This window comes from Podarcis cretensis (assembly GCF_951804945.1).
Source record: "Podarcis cretensis genome assembly, chromosome: 3".
NCBI classification, from domain to species: domain Eukaryota; kingdom Metazoa; phylum Chordata; class Lepidosauria; order Squamata; family Lacertidae; genus Podarcis; species Podarcis cretensis.
Window position 1 is genome coordinate 36,986,018 of NC_137172.1, and position 15,919 is coordinate 37,001,936.

General features: G+C 41.6%; 1 protein-coding gene across 5 annotated transcripts in view; it reads left to right on the top strand.

Moving 5' to 3' along the window:
* The window catches only part of LRFN2 (leucine rich repeat and fibronectin type III domain containing 2), a 268,713-nt gene that overhangs the window by 195,585 nt on the left and 57,209 nt on the right, over positions 1-15,919 (top strand). For all 5 annotated transcript variants that reach the window (XM_079969232.1, XM_079969229.1, XM_079969233.1 and 2 more), the window contains one exon: positions 7,783-9,175. In XM_079969232.1, coding sequence (XP_079825358.1) covers positions 7,803-9,175 — 1,373 coding nt within the window. In that variant the 5' untranslated portion in view covers positions 7,783-7,802. The remainder of the gene's footprint in view (positions 1-7,782; positions 9,176-15,919) is intronic.

A 15,919-nucleotide genomic window follows, 5' to 3' on the forward strand; every position in this document is an offset into this window, starting at 1 on the left:
CACACTGCTGACTTATGTTAAGCTTGCGGTCTACTAAGGCCCCTAGATTCTTTACATATGTTCCACTATCAAGCCTGGCTCCCCCCATCCTATATTTCTGCATCTGTTTATCCCTGCCTAAGCAAAGAACCATAAATTTCTCCATATTGAAGTTAATTTTGTTGCTTTTGGCCCAGTTCTCCAGTCTCTTAAGGTCATCTTGAATACTAATTCTGATTTTCTGTAGCATTACCTACACCTCCCAGTTTCGTGGCTTTAAAATAGTAAGGAGGAAGACAGGTGAGGACTGACTGAGCACTCATTCTAATGAGCCAACCTCTCTTACTTCCTGATGAAGTCATTCCAAGCATTATGAGCTTTAAAATGAGGTGATTCAGGTCTCCTTTGAATCAAGCCAAAATTAGCTTGCTTGGGGACAATTCATTCTAAATCAAGATAAGGAAGTCTCTCCCATTTCTAAGCATAAGTTGCTGTGCTATCAGTTCCCTGAAGGTGACCTCCAATATGCGATGCTTACACTAGTTTCTAGGCTGCACTAAGGAAACACGCACACATTTTCTGAAGAGCATTACTGACTACTCTGTCTTCTAAGTGCTTTAACCTTCAGCAGTACGCTCATAGCTGAGATGTGTGAATTTGGCAAGTGCTTGGAATGGGAAGAAGTGTGTAAACAGGAGAGACGCTGGGTTGCCAGCTAACTGATGTGTCTCTCTGGGTCTATAAGGCCTGCACATTTCCCTTCCACACTGAAAAACATGAAAGGCTGGAACCATTTGTCTACCCTGATTTGCTGCGTTTTAGGCACTAGCCCCAAGTAATACAGCTGAGCACTGCTTAATTTTGCATCTTGCAGCTGGGTACATCTCTGCACTGTCTCAAGCCAAATTCCCTGCAATAAAAAAAATAAAATAAAAGCTTGAGCAGGCTACATGAGAATTTGCAGTATACCTAGATCTGGTTTGTAATAAGCATTTCCATCTGCATTAGACATCAAGTGATCTTGATTGCAGCAAAAAAAATGTTTAAAAAAGGAGCCTTATATTATATAGAACGAAAGACTAATTCTCATGAAATCATTTTCCACATAACTCTGCTTCCAAGATTGCAGATAATTTGTTGGATGTGTACAACAAGCTATTTTTGCTGAAGACTGAAATTCAAACCAAGAATTTATAGCTTTAGTAGACATGTAGAATGGTAGCATATAGTTGGATCCAGTGCTTTTTTTCTTAAAAAAAAATGTTTAGGGGTACTCTCATTTTGACTCAAGAAAATCACCATTTACAGTTCAAATCGGGGGAAATAAATATAGTAAATGGACAAAAGTACAAAGATTCACAAAATGTTTAAGGGTGTGAGTCCCCCTTCGTCCCCCCAGAAAAAAGCACTGGTTGGATCTAAGATTCAGTGGCATAGCTTTCATAATACAATGCAATACTATACAATGATCATGTCACTTCTCATAGATTTAGCACCTCCACACACACCACACGTATTGTACAATAGTGCATTGGCTCTCCTGGCTTGCTATCTGAGAAGATGTCCAATTCGGCCCTTAAAAGATACTTGAAGAGGTTCTCTGCACCACAACCAACACAGAGAGAAATATGCACCATTTTTTGGCATTCTACCGAGCACATAAATTGCCCAGTTTTCATGCTAAGTCTGTGCACACCAACAGTTCGATGACATGCAAAACAGGTGTCAACTTGAACAAAATATTGGATGGAGCCAAGGAAAGCCCCACCCCACATAATTGATCACATGACATGGAGCACACACACACCATTTGAATGGCAATGCACATCAACTTGAGGGCGCCCTCCTCAAATATTTTATGGGGGGAGGCAAAAGGAGCTCCTCAAAGCTTTCCCTAGGCAAGATTCAAGGATCCCAGTGACAATAAGAAAGGAGACCTCTCTAGGTGCTTCCTGGTGCTGCCTTACATTGTTCTTCTGTGAGTATAGAGAGGCAAAATGTACATCCATCATTTCCTGGAAAAGGTAATGAGTAAATTTGCCCTAACTAGGATGGGTCTGTCAGTTTCAGTTCCTCTCAGGTTCTCATTTTTCCAATAAAACATTTGGTTGTTGTTGTTGTTGTTGTTATAATAATTACAATACTATAATAATAATAATAATAATTTATTATTTATACCCTGCCCATAACAATTATTATCATTTTAAAAGCAATCATGAAAATTCATCATCGTTTTAGTGTGCCTTTCTCCAAATCTAACATTTTTTTTGCAAGCAACTACCCCTATTATAGGGACGCAGATGGTGCTGTGGGTTAAAGCCTCAGCGCCTAGGACTTGCCGATCGAAAGGTCGGTGGTTCGAATCCCTGCGGCGGGGTGCGCTCCCGCTGCTCGGTCCCAGCGCCTGCCAACCTAGCAGTTCGAAAGCACCTCCGGGTGCAAGTAGATAAATAGGGACCGCTTACCAGCGGGAAGGTAAACGGCGTTTCCGTGTGCGGCTCTGGCTCGCCAGAGCAGCGATGTCACACTGGCCACGTGACCCGGAAGTGTCTCCGGACAGCGCTGGCCCCTGGCCTCTTAAGTGAGATGGGCGCACAACCCCAGAGTCTGTCAAGACTGGCCCGTACGGGCAGGGGTACCTTTACCTTTACCTTTTACCCCTATTATAATGCATTTTTGTAGGTTATTTTCATTAATATATGCACACTTTCCCATAATGTACCCATTTTATTTTGCACATTATCTGGTTGCAAATTTGGAGATATGTGGATTTGGAAGGATATCTGCATTTCCATTTCTGTATGCTTTTGAGAAGTACAAATTATGTCTTGTTTCGGAAGGCATGAGCCAAACTTCTCTCTCATCCCTAGTCCTAACTTGTTTCCTAGAATAAATCAAAAGGAACTCACTTCTCAGAACTGGAGAGAACAGTTTGCAGTCACAAGTTGCCATCCATTCATATCCACCAGTGAATTTCTACGAATGACAGCATAAATTCACCGTTCTTTCCTCTTCTTCCACTGACACAACCAAGTAGCTCTTAATTCATAGTGTGTATATTTTTCTTCCTTTCTGATATCTTTGAGGGGGCCCCCAGGCCCTCCCTTTGTTCCCGTTTCTATACAAAGTGATCCAGTTGTCATGGAAATGAAACTGCCAGTCACTTTGGTAGAGACAGATGATGGCCATGGAAGCAAAGGATGTCTGGATGTAATTTGCCTCGTGTTGATCATCCTGGCTGAATAAAAAACACAAACCAAAACTGTAGTTTGTGTAATTAAGGTTGTTAATTATCTCGTGTTGCAATTAGGTTCGAGAGCCCTGGCCAAGAACAGAGCCCACACTGTGTTAATACTTCACAGACACAAATTCAGAGGCTGTCCTCTAGCTCTCCTTGAAGGGCTTCCCATCAACAGCTGAGACATAAGGAGAGGCTCTGGGGAGACAGGAAGGAGAAACCCTGAGGAGTATTATGGCCTGTGGGACAGATAGGCGAAGAACAATTGTGGCAACCACCATTTCCTCTAGTTTCACCTTGAGGGTGAGCTGAAAGCAAGGATGAGCAAATCTGTCCATTTTGGTCTCTCAATTTTTCTCTCTTTTTCAGTCTTCAGTTCAGTTCGGTTATCCACCTTTCAACAGCATTGAAGACATTAAACAAGCACTGTCACTTTGCTCTTTTAGGCACCTGCTGAGGCAAGATTTGTTGCATCTGTTCTCAGATTTGTTTTAGATGTGTTCGTGTTTTAAAATGACGGCAGCAGTTTATAATTTTTATTATTATTACTATTTTATTTTTTAATGCAGAAGCATTTGCTGCCCTGGGTATCTTTTGGAAGAAGGGTGGGATATAAATGTAACAAACAAACAAACAAACAAATGTCCATTTTAAAAAAATTAGTCCTCATGAAAATCCATCAGCATTTTATTGGGAATTTCTCCCAAGGTGCACATTTTGTATGCACTTTTGTCCAATATATATAATGGTATCTGCTGTATATTTTCACCAATATATGCATTTTGATACACAGTTTACCTTAGTATAAGCACATTACTTGGCCAAAGAACTGCATCACAAAATTTGGAGAACTGCAAATTTAGGGAAATTATTATTTATTTATTAGATTTATATACCACCCTGTGTTTTCATTCATGTATTGTTTCAGGAAGTGCACATTAGGTATGTTCATCTTTAAATGTAAATGGAATCACATTTCCCCTCATTTTTTTCTTGAAACAACTGGGAACAACACAGCAACAACTTACAAGCCTTGGGCATACTGTCCATGACAGAGGTCAGGGCTGGCCTAATACATTTTGATGCGCAGCAAACAGGTGTTGGAAATGCTACAGTGGGGATTATTATCAGTGCAATTTAAGAATTAACTTTTAGTGCTAAAGTTGGCTAAGCAAGAAGGTGATGGAAGTGTTGCTTAGCAACCAGTCAGCATGGCAGGATGGTCACTGGGGAAACTTGTGCTTTGATTGGCTCTGTAGTTCTGAGGGAATTTTCTCCTGTATGTTTAGTTGTTGTATGGCTCCCTGCTAGGGACAAAACCTGAACTACTAACAAAAACACTCTGTTTCTTTCTTCTCAAGTTATGCACCCATTAGTGTTGGTTTCATTCCCTCCGGACTCTAGTACAGTCATACCTCAGGTTAAATACGCTTAGAGTTGAGCACATTCGAGTTGCGCTCCGCAGCAACCTGGAAGTAGCGGAGCGCGTTACTTCCGGGTTTCGCCGCTTGCGCAGATGCTCAAAATGACGTCATGCGCAGAAGCGGTGAAAAGTGACGCGTGCAGACATGCCGTCGCTAGATACGTTTACCTCTAGATGCAAACGGGGCTCCGGAACGGATCCCATTCATATCTAGAGGTACCACTGTATTTAATTAGCTCTGCTAACATCCCCGTCCCAACAATCCTACAAGCACCTCTTACTCTCCCTGGAATTGAAATTAAATAACTAACAATTTGCTGCCATTTCATGATATTGATGTTCAGCTGCCTGAGAAAACCACCTCACTCTGCCTTGTGATAGTGCCGGCCCTGTGATGCAGGGACAAATTATAAAGAATAACCTTCATTTTGAGGCCCTACTTTTGAGGATTTATCCTAGGAAGAGAAAGCTGGACAAGATGGATCTTGACACGATCTAACAAGGCAATTGTGTATTTTTATAGGTTGAGGCAAATTGTAGCTTTGAACCACCAAAGTATTTATCCGATAATGGACTTGTAACCAGTGAGGTGACTTGTAATTTATTTGCAAAACTCAATGAATGGAGAAAGCATTTTTTAAGAAAATGTGTCTTGGAGACATCGCTCAAATGAGATGCCACCTCTCAAGACTTGTATCTTTATGAGGGGAATTTGAATACAAAACAAGAACCTTTATGCCTCTTACTCACATTAATTCATGCAGAACCATGTTATAAGAGGACTAAAGAGGCAGTTTTTCACTCAGTACCGAGACAGGAGCCTACCTTGATTTACAGACTTGCTGCGAAAATGCCACTTTCATAGCCTGATAGATGCCTATTAAATGCAAATTGGGAAAGCGGTGAGATATCACCGTCATCCCATCTGCATTCTGTGGAAGGTTTGATGGTAGGAGTAGAAGAGAAGTCCAGAATATATATCTTCTGTGGCTGGAGTCCCTGTGGATCAGAGCATGTGGGGCAGATGTACAGTTTTGCTGCTACAGGTGTAAAAAAGTCTACATAGTGTCAAAATATAACCAAGAAGGACAATTCCCCTTGGACTTCCTTCCTCAATGACCTTTTTCAGTGTTGACAGCAACACCTACAACAACTTGGAGGACATACGTGGCAAATGCCTTTCTTGGAAGATGCTGGGAAGTATTTTGCCCAAGCAATCAATTTCTAATTCTGTGGGAGGCTTGTTGCAACTACTGAAAATTGCCTGTAGTGTGTTTCCATTTATGCAATAGGTGTCTGCAGTCAGAAATATGGTTTCTGGGGTATTTCCAGCGTATGAAAACTGCTGATCGTCCTTTTGATGAACACTACTCTCTATTTCACTCTCTCGCACACATAACTTCACACTTCCCCATTTCTTTATATCTATTCACTAGGCTCTAAAAGTTCATAGGAACGTTATACAGCCCTCCTTTGTTGGCTGTTCCTATGCATTCCCTACAACTGAATTCCATCTTTTCTCTGTTTTCTTCTTCAGTGACAACCTTCTCTCATGAGTAAAGTGAAACCCACAAGCATCTCCCCAAAGGGTAACTGGGAAAATATAATACACTTAAAGGAGTCCCCATAGTGTGCAAAAAAACCCCTTTCAAATGCAGTTTTGGACTAGAAGCTAGGAGAAGTAAGTTGGTAAAGGATGTTCTGCTCATTGCAAATTAGCCATCTTCATCTCTTTCCTCAAATTGTTTCTAAACTCCTGTTTTGTTTATAGTTACAGCTGCTAGGATAATACACAAAATTAAAGCTCCAGAATATAATTATCCTTAAGATTCCAAAAGCTGACTATCTGTTAGTAATGGATAAATACAAAGCATGGAGCTTTGCTAACTGTGCTACAGATTTGCATAAATAACATGGCTACAAATGCACTGCATCCTGGTTTAATACAGAAGGTAAAATGAAGCTAAACTTATCCTGCATTTTGCAGAAACATCCAATATTTATTTGCAAGGCTTAACCAAAGGAGCCGTTTCAATCCTTTGTCTTTCCTCTCTGTCGCAAATTAACAGTTAGGTCTGCCAACATCTCAACAATTTGTTGAGAAGGGAAAAAAACCCTCTCAAGATAAAAAAAGAAAATGGAAGATAGGATTATTACCTCTCATCTCAACAAGTTTGAAATACTGTACTATATTGCACAGCTTAGACAAGCATTTCTAATAGATCATGTGGTCAGTGGAGGCTTGGCCAGTAGGTTTACTGGGGCAATAACCTATCAAATGAAAATTCAAGGCATAAAAAAAAAGTTTTCCTCAAAATCTCAAAGCAACACACTTTCCTTGTTTTATTTTTTTTCATAAAATCTTAGCACTGTAGAGTTTGAATGGACCGCCAAGACCAGTCCCCTGCAATACAGGAAAGAGTGTGATACACATACTCTCATACCCCAATTAAAAATCAAGGACAGGCAGGCTGGATGTTTATATCCATTCCATTTTTTTCTCCAAAGAGGAATATCAAGGTGGCATTCATGGGCCTCCCTTTCCTTGCATTATTCTCACAACAACACTGTGAGGAGGCTGAGAGACAATGACAGGTCCAAAACAACAGAGTGAGCTTTGTGACTGACTGGTGATTGTATCCTTCCACCAGGGATGGTGTGTCCCATTTGGCCGCCTGAGGCAAAACAGGGAATGTGCTGCAGCGCTGCCCCACCACCGCCCTGCCCCACTGAAACCGCCCTTACCTGGCAACGGCGGCTTCCGGCCAGATATCACTGAAATCACATAAGATGTTGAGTTTTATTGTATACCACCATAATATCGTTTTATGACTTGGCAATTTATATTTATATTAGTACTGTCTAAATTAATACAAATAAGTAAAGAAATATTATTGTTGTCAATGTATAGAAAGGAGCAACAATGTTGAGCATTTCTGATTCACCAGGTCATCGCCAAGAAAATGCTCATTGGGTTATTTTGTTAGAACCATCTACATGCATTTGGCATCTGTTAAGATCAGAGTTCAAAAACTGATTCTTTGGATTATTATTTTTTGGTCAAATAAATGGGCATGAAATTGGTTTAATAGCTCCAGGTGGAAATAACTTTCTAATATATAACTGTATCTCATTCTTGCAGGCCCCATCGTGTGATTTACCATGGAAAAACTGCTCTGCGGCATCCTGGTGTTTGGAGTGGCTGTTGTGGTCAACGCTTGTCCGAAATATTGTGTCTGCCAGAACCTGTCTGAGTCACTGGGGACTCTTTGCCCTTCCAAGGGCCTCCTTTTTGTACCACCAGACATAGACAGGAGGACTGTTGAACTCCGTCTTGGGGGCAACTTCATTATCAACATCAGTAGACAGGACTTTGCCAACATGACGGGCCTTGTTGACCTTACATTATCTAGGAATACCATCAGTTACATACAGCCCTATTCTTTTGCTGACCTAGAGAGCCTACGGTCCTTGCATTTGGATAGTAACAGGCTGCCTGACATTGGGGAGGATATTCTGAGAGGCCTGATTAATCTTCAGCACTTGATTATAAACAACAACCAGCTGAGCTGCATTTCAGATGAAGCCTTTGAAGACTTCTTGTTCACCTTGGAAGATCTGGATCTTTCTTACAATAACCTCAGAAGCATCCCTTGGGAATCTATAAGGAAGATGGTAAACTTGCACCAGATTAGTTTAGACCACAATTTGATAGATTATATTACAGAGGGTACCTTTGCAGATCTTCAGAAACTGGCCAGATTGGATCTAACCTCCAACAGACTTCAGAAGCTGCCTCCTGATCCCATATTTGCCAGATCCCAAACAGCTCCATTAACCTCAACTCCATTCTCCACACCTTTATCTCTGAGCTTTGGTGGAAACCCTTTGCATTGCAACTGTGAATTGATGTGGCTGCGGCGTCTTGACAGAGATGATGATATGGAAACTTGTGCTTCTCCCCCAGGACTAAAAGGGAGGTACTTTTGGTATGTCCGGGAAGAGGAGTTCATTTGTGAGCCTCCTTTGATCACACAGCACACTCACAAATTGTTGGTTTTAGAAGGACAAACAGCCACCTTGAAGTGCAAAGCAATTGGAGATCCATCTCCAGTTATTCACTGGGTGGCACCAGATGATCGACTTATTGGGAATTCTTCAAGGACAGCTGTTTATGACAATGGCACCTTGGAAATCCTGATCACAACATCCAAGGATTATGGGACATTCACGTGCATAGCGGCAAATGCTGCTGGAGAGTCTACTGCAACAATTGAACTGTCAATTGTCCAGCTTCCCCACCTCAGCAATGGAACAGGCCGGGCCGCCCCACCAAAATCAAGGCTTTCTGACATCACCAGCTCCAGCAAGTCAAATCGAGGGGAAACCAAGGGGCCGCCTGAAAGGGCTGTGTTGGTCTCTGAGGTTACAACTACCTCAGCTTTGGTCAAATGGACAGTAAGCAAGTCAGCTCCAAGAGTTAAAATGTACCAACTACAGTATAACTGCTCTGATGATGAGGTTCTAATTTACAGGTAAGTGTGACTGGCTGTCAGCTTTCCTTAGAAGAGAAATGATGGGGTGGCAGGTGATTTGGTTGAATAAGTTGTAATATGTGCCTCCATCTGATAGACTTGTCACAGAAGACAAGAACTGATGGATAGTGATTCCCCTTTCCTCAGTCCAAGTTGTGGCACATATTAGGAAGGGATTGAAAGGGAACATAGCTCAGAAATCAACTTGCAGTGGCTATGCTCCTCACTGTGACTAAAGTGGCCTTCTTTAAATTCCTAGTTCCATCAGCCAATGTTGATCTGTAGTTTATTAGCCCATAGCAAATGAAACAACTTAGCCTCCTCCATTTAATGGGAAGTTCTGTCCTCTTCCCTTCCCATAAACATTCTGCCTTCTCCTTTGTGAGATGCCAAACCTGCCTCATGTCGCCCCTCGACTTCCTATTGCCCTGTAATCTTATCAAATACCGTATTTTTTGCTCTATAAGACTCACTTTTCCCCTCCTAAAAAGTAAGGGGAAATGTGTGTACGTCTTATGGAGCGAATGCAGGCTGCGCAGCTATCACAGAAGCCAGAACAGCAAGAGGGATTGCTGCTTTTACTGCGCAGTGATCCCTCTTGCTGTTCCGGCTTCTGAGATTCAGAAAATTTTTTTTCTTGTTTTCCTCCTCCAAAAACTAGGTGCGTCTTGTGGTCTGGTGCGTCTTATAGAGCGAAGAATACGGTATGCATGTGACCGTGAATACAAATGGTGAGCTGTGACCTTGTTTGAGAAAGTATCCACAGCTTGTTACTCCAGCAATATTCCAACAGTAATATTGTGCTCATTACAAATGAACATTTATCATGAACATTTTCAGATACAACAGGAAAAAAATGTCTGCTGGGACTGAAAACTAAGTGCAGATTAGGTTGGCCCTAAGAGCCTTTGACAGAAGATGGGCAGCTTGTTCTTTTTCATGGTCACAGAGAAGCCATCCTTTGTGTTCTCTGTTCTGCACATTTCATAACTTCTCAATTCTTTTGAAATATTGAATGGGGAAGAGGATGAAGAGCCAACCCTTCCACCCTCAGTGAAGACTATTGATTTTTTTTTTAAGGTACAAATTGCATATCAGAGTGAGCTTCTTGTTTAGATAGTAGGATGCTGCTGCCTTCACAGGGTCATGCTTCGGCCATATGAAGGGGATCTCAGGGTTGCAGTGACCGCCTGCAAATTAGTAGGCCTAGGAAATAATGAGAAATATTTCCCATCAATCCTGCAAGGGCACAAAGCATGAAAGTCTATCAGACTGAGAATCTCAAGTGCTGGAAATGTTTGTGGTGGTGTTATTAAGATTAATGGCAATGCCGACCAGCTATTCTAGGTATGTTCCTATGGAATTTCTACATTATACTCTTGCCCTCTGCATCTGCCTGTTATGTACAGTTAAGAGGGGAATAACAGACCCACAGTATAACACTGAGAACCCTTTAACCAGGTCTTTGGTTTGAGTAGACATATTTCCTTTCATTGCTTTCCTTTATTGTGCATTGCAGTTCTGCTCTGCTGTTTTGATCTTTTGCTGTAGGCTGGGTTTTTTGTTTTGTTTTTATTTGATAATTTTAATTGAAATTTGTAATTATTAGATTTTTGTAACCTGCCCTGGGACCATTTTGGGAAGGGTGGGCTACAAATACAAACAATAAATAAATAAATAAATAAATATCCAGGTCTGTGCTGGATACTTCCTTGAAGGGGTCATGTGATGTTAATATTGTGGACCCACAACTTTAGCTCCACCAGGAATACAGTCTGAGCTGTTGACTTCCATAGATCTTGAGAAAGAAGAGGAGGAGGAGGAGGGAGAGAGGAAGGAAGAAGTGGAAGACCAAGAGTTGCCAGGCTCTGATCCTGGGAGGCTAGAGCAGATGAGGGGAGTGCTAAGTGCAATGAAAAGTGTGGTACATCCCTGGAGGGCGGAGAGAATAATTTTGCACAGCAAAAGCATGACCCCTCTTTCTCTCTTAGAAAAGAGAGTGCGAAGAAGGATGTGATCCACAGTCTGTTTGCACAGCACAGTCCTCCCAAGAGAGGGGGGAACTTGTGATGCATTTCATACTGCAGATGACCTTAGGAACTAGAGGGAAGAATTCCCAGCACAGGAGTCATAATGGCCAGATAGACTTGTAAAGAAACAACTGCTTCCTGTACTCTTTGTTAGGCACTGCCATGCTCTGCCTCAAATATAGGAAGTGTTGAGGACCATCATGGAGGAGCTAATGTACACAAATGATGGCTGAAGGACAGGGATCAGATCCACTGAACAATACACCAAATTATCTTTCCAGTGGACCCTGAGACACAACTTCCTACCAAGAATGCAGTTACTTAGTCCAGTGGTTCCCAAATTTCTCCCCCTGGGCATTACTGACAATCTCTGAAGGTTTTTGTGAACCTCTTAATGTTGTTTTAGCAATTGTTATGCACTGTGCTAGATGCTGTGTGGTTTTTATTGTATTTTTCTTGCTTCTTTAATTTCTTACATTGTATAACACTTAGCATTTTACAGAATTCAGATTATAATAACAATGAACTACAGTATAGAAAGAGCAATAAAAATACAATTTAAAATCAGTATGGATATTTAATGCAAACATGCCATGGACTACATGAATGAAGTTTGAGGTCCTCTGCCCTAGTCCAGCTTCTGTAATGGGAACCTTGCAATTCCTGGCTAGAATGTCCCCATGTCCCCATGTGGGCTGGGATATATTGAATAGCATTTGCAAATTGCAATCCTACTGAAGGTGAAGGACGTTGACAAATCTGGCCCATGACTTCATGATCCTGCTGGCTGGAACTATGTTAGAATGAAGAAATTCTTCTTTTGCTCCTGAAATGTGGATCTGAGAAACGCTTTGCAACTGTTGGATTTATGACAGACTTAGCCTCATTTTATTTTGCTGTATTTCTTATTAAGGGTGATAAAAGCAAGTCTGCAAATTAAGAATTACTGCAGCATCTCAGTCTGCGTAATGGTTATATTCACACTATGAAAATGTATATTGGATATTTCCCAAGATTTATATTTTTCATATATATTTTACAGCCCGGGGAAGATAATCTGTAAAATATAAAAAATGTTCCATGTCTCAAGCATATTTAAGCAATTGTGGGCTGACTGGATTACTTAAGATTAGATTTTATTATATATAAATAGCCTGCAACACTAAATATTTTTACTAGGAAGTCCCACTGAACTCTGTGGAATATATTTCCAAATAAAATTGGATAGGATTGGACTGTTATTTAGATTTTATTTTTATCCTAATGGGGAGATTGAGGATTTAAGATACTGCAAATTTGCAATATATTTGTATCTGTATTGGTGCATATAAAGCTGTCTCACACTGAATAAGACCACTGGCCCATCTATCTCAGTGCCACCTACACAAGCTACAACAGCTCTCCAAGGTTTCAGACATAATTCTATCCCAGCTCTCCCTAGATATGCCAGAGATTGAATATGGGACCTTCTGAATGCAAAACACACGTTCAGTTATGTGTATTATGTTGATGCCTCTGGCACCAATTGGGTGAACTGGTGTGATGGCACAGGCTTTTCATGAACTTTCCAAATGCTAAGGGGTTCACTTGGAATGTTTTTGAAGATTCCCAGTACTTAGGGCAGAATATTTGCCTTCTGTGTGACATGGGGTCAGTTTGACTGAGATGGAAATTTGATGCAGGTCCTTGGTACAGCAGTGTTGAGCTGGTTGAAGACAGGTAAACAGGTAGATGCTTGTGTTAAGGGTAAGGAACTAGGCAGTGCTTTTTTCTGGGGGGATGCAGGGGTATGCATACCCCTAAACATTTTGTGAATCTAACAGGAGAAGAAACTAAAAATTGTAAAAAAATTAGTTTCTTCTCTAGCACAGTGATTGTTTAGTTTTGTTGTTACCACCTCTGATGGTGGCCTCATTTCCTTTCCTGGTGTAATGCATGTTCTTTGTACTTTTGTCCATTTACTGTATTTATTTTTCCCAATTTGAACTAGAAAATGGTGATTTTCTTGAGTCAAAATGAGAGTACCCCTAAACATTATTATTTTTTTAGAAAAAAAAGCACTGGAACTAGGGATACACAAGGAATTCAGCAGCTGCAAAGTCTAATATAATCTAACATGATCCACAACTCCAGAACTAATATGTGGATTAGAATTTAATTATCCACCAGCTTTGACCCTTCTCAACTGTCCCTGAATGCATAAAATATGGTTCTCAGCATAGCTAAAATGGGGTAGGGTGTGCAGCTTAAAATGAGCATTTAAAAAAATAAAAAAACACCATGCATATTTTGAGATAAAATGCATTAAAGATACAAAAAAATGCAGGTTGGATTATAAAAAAAAATCACAGAATAATTCAGAAATGAGATGGAATAAATGTATGAGTGAATGCATGTGCAGGTGGCACAGACTAGAAATAGGCTGATTTGTTCATCCCTAAATAGACTGCTCTTAAGTGGTAGACCTAGCAACTGGGAAGATGAAAAGTGGGGAAATGTAAGGAAACAGTAGAGAAAACAGGGAAATGTTGCAAGAGGGGGCTATTGAGAATGAATAAACCTTAAAGCATTTGAGGCTCTAAGAGAATCTACAGCTAAACTTGGGGGTGATAGGAATTGTGGTCCGGCAACATTGGTGGGCCAATGATTTCCCACCCAACGTAGGGCCTATAGGTGTACTCTTTACCAACCCGTGCCTTCCAGATGCTTTGGACTACAACTCCCATCAGCCCCAGCCAGCACTGCTGTGACTGAAAGAGTTGTATACAAATGGCAGGAAATAAGCAGTCAATTAGAAGTGAGGCATTTGGACTGGCAACCTTAACAGGGCAACAATAACCAAAGAGCGGGAAGGACACACATAGGAAGAAGTGCTGTTTTAAGATGGCACTTTCAGCCTACAATATGATGATGATAACTATATGTTGCAAAGTCAATTGAAGGAAACTGAAAGGTGCTCAGCATTTTGGAGGATGGCATGTCCTTAACACTAGAGTGTAAATTTTAGCTTTGTAAACTAATGTGTGAGCTAAAAAGGTAAAGGGACCCCTGACCATTAGGTCCAGTCGTGGCCGCCTCTGGGGTTGCGGCTCTCATCTTGCTTTATTGGCCAAGGGAGCCAGTGTATAGCTTCCGGGTCATGTGGCCAGCATGACTAAGCCACTTCTGGCGAACCAGAGCAGCGTACGGAAACGCCGTTTACCTTCCCGCAGGTAAGGTACGTGCTTTCGAACTGCTAGGTTGGCAGGAGCAGGGACGGAGAAACAGGAGCTCACCCCATCGTGGGGATTCGAACTCCCAACCTTCTGATCAGCAAGCCCTAGGCTCTGTGGTTTAACTCACAACACCACCAGCATCCCTAATGTGTGAGCTAATCTTCCCCATTGGGAATCAAACGTTTCGGCTCCCGAATGATCGAAAACCAAAGTCAGTGTTCTGGTTTTCGAACGTTCTTTTGGAAGCCGAACACACAACAGGGCTTCCAATGGGCTGCAGGAGCCGTGCTTTGGAAGTTGAATGCTTCAGAAGTTGAACAGACTGGAATGGATTCTGTTCAACTTCCGAGATACGACTGTATTGTCCTTGTGAAAATTGCATGGTGGAGAAATGTCCCAAGCTTGTCATATTATAAGAAGGGACCAAAAGCACATCTAGAGAGACCCCCAGGTATAGGGCTGTATATAAATTAATTAAATAAACAACAACAACAACCGCCCAGCATCCTATTGTCACTGGCTAATTGGATGCCTATGGGAAGCCTGCTACCAATTGCATTCTCCTGCTCAGGATGCTCAACAACTGGTATTCAGATTGGCATATCCCTGTTTGACAAGTCAGAAAGATTTGTGGATGGAACGGGGAAAGTTCTTCACTACCCTCTGACTGAGATTTAAGGTTGCAGCCGTATGTCTACTTGTGCCTCTGCTACTAGTTCACACTCACTCTCTGTCTTCTTCAACATGAGCCCAATTAGCTAGCTGCAGAGTCTACCTGCTGAGCATGGTCTGTGGCATGTGGGTGGCGTGAAGAGAACTCCCCTAGTTTCTCGCTTTGCAAACAGCTGACCTGCAGCAGTTCCAGTGCAGTATGCCATCTTCTGTACTCCTTTTTGAGGGTCACAGACTGCCCTGAACAATTAAACTTCAAGAGGTTAAACTTTGAACATCAGACAGAAGAACTATTGGTTAAAAAGAAATGTGAGGAAATGGAATGGCCTGAAAGACTGTTCTGAAGCTGCACAATTAATCGTAGTATCCGGGCAGGTAGAAGAAGTAGGCTTAAAAAGAAAAAATCCTTTAATGAAAGATGAGGAACCTGTGGCCATCCAGATATTGCTGTCTTTAACTCCCACCATCCCTGATCATTGGCCATGGTGGCTGGGGCTAATGGGAGTTGGAATCCGGTAACATCTGGAGAGGCTCAGGTTCCACATCCCTATTCTACAGGCAGAAAGAAGTCCCCAAGAAAGGGTGAAAGGGTTCTACTCCCCCAAGATCTTGAACTTATTAACAGAATCCAAACGTTACTGCCCAGACAGAGATGTTGATGGGTCCTAAATGTGAGCATTGTTATGACATGTTCTGCCAATACATGCCAACTGTCATCAGGATTGTTACTTTGAGGAAACAGACACCCCGATCATTAGTGGAATTATGATCCCCTTTGTCAGTTACATCAGGGAACTCCTGCAGCTACAAATTTCTGTGGTGTGTTT